This window comes from Austrofundulus limnaeus, unplaced genomic scaffold, assembly GCF_001266775.1.
Source record: "Austrofundulus limnaeus strain Quisiro unplaced genomic scaffold, Austrofundulus_limnaeus-1.0 Scaffold179, whole genome shotgun sequence".
Lineage (NCBI taxonomy): Eukaryota > Metazoa > Chordata > Actinopteri > Cyprinodontiformes > Rivulidae > Austrofundulus > Austrofundulus limnaeus.
In genome coordinates this window covers 430,332-439,524 of record NW_013952581.1, presented here as the reverse complement: position 1 = coordinate 439,524, position 9,193 = coordinate 430,332, and the positions used below count along the sequence as shown (strand labels likewise).

The following is a 9,193-nucleotide window of genomic DNA, read 5'->3' as shown; positions in this document are numbered from 1 at the left end:
AAATAAATGTGGGTGACCACACTTGCTGCTAGTTTAATCATAAAAAAACAACAGCTTTATTTAAGAAGTATTTGCATTATTGCATTTGGGCCAAAGCCCTTTGTCAGTTTCATCATAAATCTTCTTTTGAATGAGTTTTTCTTTTGGCTGTGAAGCACTGTGAACAGGAAGCAGTGTGAACAGGAAGCAGTGTGAACAGAAAACCTTGTGAACAGACAGCAGTGTTAACAGGAAGCAGTGTGAACAGACAGTCGTGTGAACAGGAAGCAGTGTGAACAGGAAGCAGTGTGAACAGAAAACCTTGTGAACAGACAGCAGTGTTAACGGGAAGCAGTGTAAACAGGAAGAAGTTTGAACTGAAAGCCTTGTTGACAGTAAGCAGTGTGAACAGAAAGCCTTGTGAACAAACTGCAGTGTGAACAGGAAGCAATGTGAACAGATAGCAATGTTAACAGACAACTTGTGAACAGACAGCAGTGTGTACAAACAGCAGTGTGAACAGACAGCAGTGTGAACAGGAAGCAGTGTAAAATGAAGCAGTGTAAATAGACAGCTGTGTGAACAGACAACATTGTGAACCTACAGCAGTTTGTATAAACAGCAGTGTGAACAGACAGTTGTGTGAACAGGAAGCCTTGTGAACCTACAGCAGTGTGTACAAACAGCAGTGTGAACAGGAAGCAGTGTGAACAAGAAGCAGTGTAAACAGACAGCTGTGTAAACAGACAGCTGTGTAAACAGACAGCTGTGTGAACAGACAGCTGTGTAAACAGACAGCTGTGTGAACAGAAAGCAGTGTGAACAGGAAGCAGTGTGAACAGGAAGCAGTGTGAACAGACAGTCGTGTGAACAGGAAGCAGTGTGAACAGACAGTCGTGTGAACAGGAAGCAGTGTGAACAGACAGTCGTGTGAACAGGAAGCAGTGTGAACAGACAGCAGTGTGAAGAGAAAGGCTTGTGAAAAGGAGGCAGTGTGAACAGAAAGCCTTGTGAAAAGGAAGCAGTGTGAACAGAAAGCCTTGTGAAAAGGAAGCATTGTGAACAGACAGCAGTGTGAACAGACAACAATGTGAACAAAAAGCCTTGTGAACAGACAGCAGTGTGAACAGGAAGCCTTGTGACCAGAAAGCCTTGTGAACAGACTGCAGTGTGAACAGGAAGCAGTGTAAACATTCATCACTGTAAACAGACAGCCTTGTGAACAGGAAGCAGTGTAAACATTCAGCACTGTGAACAGACAGCCTAGTGAACAGGAAGCAGTGTAAACATTCAGCACTGTGAACAGACAGCCTAGTGAACAGGAAGCAGTGTAAACATACAGCAGTGTGAACAGACAGCCTTGTGAACAGGAAGCAGTGTAAACATACAGCAGTGTGAACAGAAAGTCTTGTGTACTGACAGCAGTGTGAACAGACAGCAGTGTAAACAGAAAGTCTTGTGAACATTAAGCAGTGTAAACAATAAGCAGTGTACAAAAGAAGCATTGTGAACAGACAGCAGTGTAAATAGACATTAGTGTGAACAGAAAGTCTTGTGAACTGATGGCAATGTGAACAGACAGCCTTGTGAACAGACAGCAGTGCAAACAGAAAGCCTTGTGAAAATGAAGCAGTGTGAACAGAAAGCCTTGTGAACATTAAGCAGTGTAAACAATAAGCAGTGTAAACAGGAAACAGTGTAAAAAAGAAGCAGTGTGAACAGGCAGCAGTGTGAACAGGCAGCAGTGTGAACAAGAAGCAGTGTAAACAGACAGTAGTGTGAACAGACAGCAGTGTGAACATGAAGCAGTGTAAACAGACAGTAGTGTGAACAGACAGCAGTGTGAACATGAAGCAGTGTAAACAGACAGCAGTGTGAACAGACAGCAGTGTGAACATGAAGCAGTGTGAACAGACAGTAGTGTGAACAGACAGCAGTGTGAACATGAAGCAGTGTAAACAGACAGCAGTGTCAACAAGAAGCAGTGTGAACAAGAAGCAGTGTGAACAGACATCAGTGTGAACAGACAGCAGTGTGAAAAGACAACAGTGTGAACAAAAAGTCTTGTGAACAGACAACATCGTGAACAGACAGCAGTGTAAACAGACAGCAGTGTAAACAGACAGCAGTGTGAACAGACAGCAGTGTGAACAGACAGCAGTGTAAACAGACAGCAGTGTGAACAGGAAGCAGTGTGAACATGAAGCAGTGTGAACATGAAGCAGTGTAAACAGACAGCAGTGTAAACATGAAGCAGTGTGAACATGAAGCAGTGTGAACAAGAAGCAGTGTAAACAGACAGCAGTGTAAACAGACAGCAGTGTGAACATGAAGCAGTGTGAACATGAAGCAGTGTGAACATGAAGCAGTGTGAACAAGAAGCAGTGTGAACAGACAGCAGTGTGAACAGACAGCAGTGTGAACATGAAGCAGTGTTAACAGGAAGCAGTGTGAACAGACAGCAGTGTGAACAGGAAGCAGTGTGAACAGACAGCAGTGTGAACAAAGACATAAATGAAACTTCATATTCAGCTGATTCAAGCTGAGTGAAATAAACGTGTTTCTTTATGTTACCGTTGGTTCTGACTGGATCTGTGCTGAAGCTGAACGAATGTCTGTGAGGAGGCGGGGGCTCAGAACTCCTCTCTGACCTCGCTCTGCTCCTCATCTCCATCCTGCAGAGGGGGGCTGGCTTCGACAAAGAGACAAGTTTTCTTTAATGTCAGGAGCTGCATGAATTTACAGCTTCAGTCCAGTTCTCTGTTCATGAACTGCACAAACTTTCAATTTGATAAATATTAAACCATAACTGAGCTGAAGAACTGATCTGGTGGTCCCGGGTTCAGGAGGTCCCACCCAAGACATGAAATCATTGAAACAAAAGCAGAAAAACCTGATAGAACTGAGCAAGGTGGAACCTGTTCAGAACCCTGCTGAGGAGCTAAACGAACAAAAACAAAAGCTGAATCTTAAAGCTAAAATCAGCACAATGCCAGCTTAAAGCTAAAACTTTATAAAGTTTAGCAGAGGTGCCACCAAAGGGGGGTCAAAACAACTGGCTGCGCTTTCAATGGCCCCCTTGGACAGATAGTTTTAATCATTTGAGCTTTTTAAGTTTCGTAAAAATCTCTTCAAACCAAAAACCAACTCTGGTTTTATTTTATGAGTTAAAAATAAAACTTCAAATGTTGAATAAGGACAGCTGATCTAAAACCATCAGTTTACTTACTGATGGTTTTAGACCCCAGATTAAAGTTATGAGAGAACAAAGATGAAGAATCAAACTGATGTGTGGAGGGAGGGTCTAAGGTTTGAGCTGAAGGTAAAAACCTGAAAGTTTTTTTTTCTCTGAACTCAAACCTGTAAAAAAATTAAATAAAAAAATAAAGTCTTCATATCGTCTCTTTGAGACAAACGTTCTCCTCGTGTTTCAATTCTTCTTCAGAGTTAAACGTCTTCTTTTCAGGTTGACGCCTGAAAATAATCATCATCACCTGAGGGAGCGTTCTGATTGGCTCCTGAGGGAACCCTGAGCCAGGTGGATCAGAGATCCCTGGTCCCTTATTTATTCTGGCCTTCTTATAAAAACACTTCAGAGTCAGAAAACAGAAATCTGTTTCCAGCAGGGTCCAGAGCTACTGGTCTACACCGAGACCAGAACCAAAGGTCTACACGGAGACCAGAACCAAAGGTCTACACGGAGACCAGAGGAAGGAAAACAGTTTTTAAGGGTGTATCCCACCAGGAACATCCTTTGGTCCACTTGTTTGGTCCGGACCAAATAGCTGACTTAATTTTTTTCCTTTGGTGTGGTTTGCATTCACATTGTTCTTTTTACAAGCGGACTGTAATTTATAAACAAAGCCACGCAGGTGATGGTCATTGCTTCCATTGGACAGAAATGATGGGGGCGGGACAGAGAGTAGACCCAGAAATAAAGATGCCGTTAATACAACTGACTATTAAGAATATCAAGAGCAGCTCATTCAGTGGTGCTTTCACAATAATATACTTCTTATATTTGGGACATGATGTGAAATGTGTGCCACAGCCTAAAGGAGACATGATGCACCATGTTCCCTGACCCACAGCGGCTCATTGTTCGTAGAGCAGTGTTAGCATTAGCAACACTGGAGAGCTAATGTTGCTTAGCAATGGTGTTTAGTGAAGTCCAAAAAGGCCGGTCTATATTCACACCTGAAGTGAACCACACCAGAGTTCGTTTGGAAGTGGACCAAGACCACCTCAAAAACAGGTCTTGTTCCGGTTGGTTGATCCACACCAGGGTCCTCATGAGTGTTTTCACACCCACATAAAAGTTCTAGACCAATGGGGGAAATGAACTCTGGTCCATTTAAGGCGACCCAAACGTGTCGGGTGTGAACACACCCTAAAATAAATAGTTTGACAGAATGTCCCTCTGACTTTGTGTTGGGTATGAGTCTCAGCAACTACCACAGAGATTAGAGTAATTTTAGTGATTGAGTTGTAGATGAGACAATGATCTGTTCTGGAATATTTTGCTTCTGGTCTAAAGCTCAGAATCTTTAGAAAACTTAAAAACTTCAAGAAGCATAGAACCTTTAAAGGTTCTGGATGTTTAACTCAGATCATCTAAAGGTTCTGAATATTTACCTTGGATCCTTTAAGGGTCCATCCATCCGTCCATTATCTATACACGCTTATTCCTTTCAGGGTTGCGTGGGTCACTGGTGCCCATATCCAGCAGTCACAGTGCAAAGGGCGGACCTTTAAGGGTCCTGAATCATTAACTCATATCATCTAAAGATTCTGAATATTTTACTCACGTCATCTAAAGATTCGGAATCGTTAACTCGGATCCATTAAAGGTTCTGAATCTTTAACTCAGATCATCTAAATGTTCTAGATCTTTAACTCAGATCCTCTAACGGTTCTGAATCTTTAACTCAGATCATCTAACGGTTCTGATTCTTTAACTCAGATCATCTAAATGTTCTGGATCTTTAACTCAGATCATCTAAATGTTCTGGATCTTTAACTCAGATCTTGTTTTACAGGGGTTCTGGTTTTGCCAATGGAGGTGGAAGGTGGAGGTTCCGTCACGTCGTCTTGTTGGTTTTCTTGTGGATTTCTGTGGACCGGACCGGTAGGATCTGAGTCTTCTCCTATATTTAAACTCATTTTGTGTTTTGTTCCTAAAGAGTTTCTTGTGCAGGTGGATTTAGTCTTTATTTTAGTTCTAATATTGACCGGAAACAAAGAGAACCTTTGTTCTCTTTCTGCTGACAAACAACTCAGCTAAAGTCTGTTAAAAAGCTCAAATTTAATTTTTCTGCTCCCCTGAAACTGACATAAAAAGGCTAAAGTCAAACTTTTAAAGTGAACCTGTAATTTTGTTTGAGTTTGGAGAAAAACAGTTTGTTTGTTTCGAGGCGAGGCTCGTTGCGTAACACGAAGGCGTGATGTTGTGGCGAGGAAAAAACAACACGCCTCCCTCCCTCCGCCGGCCGACAGCCTTACAAACGACTTGCCACAGAAATTAATCTGAATTAGTTTTTCATTTCCTGTAAACCACAGCGAGAGAAACAAACTGGAAAACAAAATCCTCCGTGACCAGAGGGACTCCATGAATCTGAATCAATTTAATGTTTGTTTCGTCCTGAAACTCTGTCCGACACACAAAATCATCCTTAAAAAATAAAACACAAATCATTTTTAAACTAAAACCTAAGTTTTCCAACAAAACTCTTACTTTGAAATGATGAAAACTTGCAGTTAACGTTTCAACTCGTTTCCTCAAACATTTAGCGTTGATTTTTCTTTCATTACCCATGATGCACCACTGACAGAAACATCCAACCACAGTGCAGTTGATGCTCATCGTGGCTGCCCGATTCGTACCGGAAGCACGATCCGTACTGTCCTGGAAACATTGTTTTTAGCATGTAGCATTTCGCTAAACCAATGACAGAATTCATTGGATTTCAGTCTTTCATTCATCACCTGCAATATTTCATAGAAAAGGCAACGTTTGCAACAGCTGTGGATTTTTATTCCAAGAAAAAATAAATAAAACTAAGATAAAATGAGTTATAACATGATTGTCTAAAAAGTAAATATGTGCACATTGCAAATCTATATTTTATTAATCAAAATATATTCAATATTAAAACTGTTTTCAGAATATAATGTAAAACACCTTTATAATTAAGTGTAGAAATAAATATTTTCAGTATTTTTTCCTAAACGGAGCACAATCCAGATGAGCTGACAGTACAGATCGTGTTACGGGGAAGGATCGGGCAGCCACACTCATGATTCATGCCGCCATCTTGGTAGGTGCTATTTGTCTTTAATTGGAACCATCTTGGCATAAGTATCAGAGACCACAGCTAGCCTTGACTAAGGAGCAAGATATTTTACTAACAGTTGTTTTAATTATTAGAACCTGCTTTGTAAACAGTGAAGTGTTGATGTATTTATTTCAGTAAATATTTATAATAAAAGTGAACTAATGTTTAACCAAACAGGAGCTCAGGTTATGTCTAAATACTAAAGTTCATTCACAAAAGACTAAAAAATTTCTGAATTATGAGGAAACAGTTTAAGTTATTAAAGGAAAATTTAGTCCAGACTCAGGTACCTGAGCTCTGATTGGACAATTGTAGCACCTAGCAAGATGGCCGCCACAACCTGAGGAGTTCTGTTCACATTACAGAGAAAATACCTCAAATAATGTCAGCCTGCCTGAAGATGTTGACACAACTTTCTGTCTCTGGTTTGATTGAAAGCATTTTTATGAAATTTAACTCATTTTAACACAAAAATTAAAAAACCAGGATAAAGTGACGAAGAAAAGAAAACTTTTGAGGACACAAAGTGATTGGTGGATTGGGGGAAGAAAGCTGCTAGGTTAAAAGAAAGAGCTTTAAAAAATTGTGTGTCATGTTTTATATGTTTCTGTCATGATTTATTTGTACAAGATTTTCCTGTCTGTCTTGTTATTTCTGTTTTCTTGCTGTGGAGGAAAATGTTTCATTTTAAACTGAATAGAAATGAAAACTTGATGGAAACTGGTACGGGACGTTTTCCTATGACAGCTGGGTTTTGACATGATTTACATCTTTCATCCGTCACGTTTCTCTCTCTCTCCTTCCATCATGTCATCTGTTTGTTCTCTCACATTTTCCATCTCTGAGCCTCGAGCACGTTTTCATTAACAAACTGCTGCTTTCATCAAATCCATCAGATCTGTTTCCATCTGGACCTGATCCCAGATCCAGGTCCTGGTTCTGATTCAGCCTAAAACACAGAACATCACCATCCATCCGTCCATCTGTCCATTTTCCATCCATCCATCCATCCATCTGTCCATTTTCCATCCATCTGTCCATTTTCCATCCATCCATGCGTCCATTTTCCATCCATCATCCATCCATTCCTCCATCAATTTACCATCCATCCATCTATCCATTTTCCATCCATCTATCCATCCATCCTTCTATCCATCATCCATCCATTCCTCCATCCATTTACCATCCATCCATCCATCCATTTTCCATCCATCCATCCATCCATCCACCATCCATCCATCCATCATCCATCCATTCCTCCATCCATTTTCCATCCATCCATCCATCTATCCATCATCCATCCATCCATCCATCCATCATCCATCCATCCATCTGTCCATTTACGATCCATCCATCATCCATCCATCCATCTGTCCATTTACGATCCATCCATCGTCCATTCATCCATTTACCATCCATCCATCCATCCATCCGTTCACCATCCATCTATCCATCATCCATCCATCCATTCACCATCTATCCATCATCCATCCATCTATCTGTCCATTTACCATCCATCCATCCATCCATCCATGAATCAGGTTGTCTTGGCTGTTGTAAAAGCTAAAGTAGAAGATCTCAGCTGTTATAAAAGCTAAAGTAGAAGATCTCAGCTGTTATAAAAGCTAAAGTAGAAGATCTNTAAAAGCTAAAGTAGAAGATCTCAGCTGTTATAAAAGCTAAAGTAGAAGATCTCAGCTGTTATAAAAGCTAAAGTAGAAGATCTTGGCTATATTACTGACTGTGCCATCCTTGTGCTTTCAGACCTAATAGCTGTTTTTGAAACTGTGGGCCATGACATTCTGTTATCTCGGCTGGACCAGTGGGTGGGAATCAAGGGTGTTTCCTTGAATGGGTTCAGGTCCTACCTATCCAATCGAACTTTATGTGTTAGTCTTGAGGGGTCAGTGTCCTCCTCTTCTCCTCTTTTGTGTGGAGTCCCTCAAGGCTCAATTTTAGGCCCGCTTTTGTTTTCTCTGTATCTGCTACCACTCGGTTCTATTCTCAGAAAGCATGGTATTTCATTTCATTGTTACGCAGACGACAGCCAGATCTATGTCCCTCTCAGAAAGTCAAATTCACATGCAATAGACTCACTTCTTATGTGTCTTGAGGATCTGAAGGACTGGATGACACAAAATCTTTTGAGTTTTAATGAAGCCAAGACTGAGGTTATGGTTTTTGGAGGTACTGTTGGCCACTCCCCTATAGATATAGGTTCCTTGACTCAGTACAATAAATTGTTAGTGAGGAATTTGGGAGTTGAAATAAATCCTGAACTTAAATTAGATAACCACATTAGGTCAGTTGTCAGAAGGAGTTTTTATCATTTGAGGCAGCTAGCCAAAATAAAACCCATCATTTCAAGAAGATATTTTGAGACAGTAATTCATGCCTTTATCACCACCCAGCTGGATTACTGTAACACACTTTATCTGAGGGTCAGTGGGCCCTCTATTGCCCGACTGCAAGGAGTCCAACATGCTGCAGTGAGGCTTTTAACTGGCACACGTAAATATGAGCACATTTCTCCAATTTTAGCTTCACTCCACTGGCTGCCTGTGCTGTTTAGGATCAATTTTAAAATACTTTTATTTGTTTTTAAATCTTTGAATGGCCTTGCCACACTATACTTGTCTGATCTGCTGCACCTCTATTATCCCTCTCGATCCCTCAACTGCTCCTGGGGGGTCTCTAAAACCAGACTCAAACTCAAGGGGGATCGATCTTTTGCTGCAGCAGCTCCTAAACTTTGGAACGAGCTGCCTCTCCAACTCAGGCAGTCCTCTTCACTGGCTGTTTTTAAAACTCGTCTTAAAACCCACTTGTTTACTTTTGCTTTGGACGCTGTGTGAGGGGTTGTGTTGTCCATTTATACT

General features: G+C 41.0%; 1 protein-coding gene across 5 annotated transcripts in view; it reads left to right on the top strand.

Moving 5' to 3' along the window:
* Positions 1–9,193, top strand: part of adgrg6 (adhesion G protein-coupled receptor G6) — a 75,651-nt gene that overhangs the window by 2,339 nt on the left and 64,119 nt on the right. For all 5 annotated transcript variants that reach the window (XM_014017920.1, XM_014017924.1, XM_014017923.1 and 2 more), the window contains exon 2: positions 5,019–5,107. In XM_014017920.1, coding sequence (XP_013873374.1) covers positions 5,019–5,107 — 89 coding nt within the window. The remainder of the gene's footprint in view (positions 1–5,018; positions 5,108–9,193) is intronic.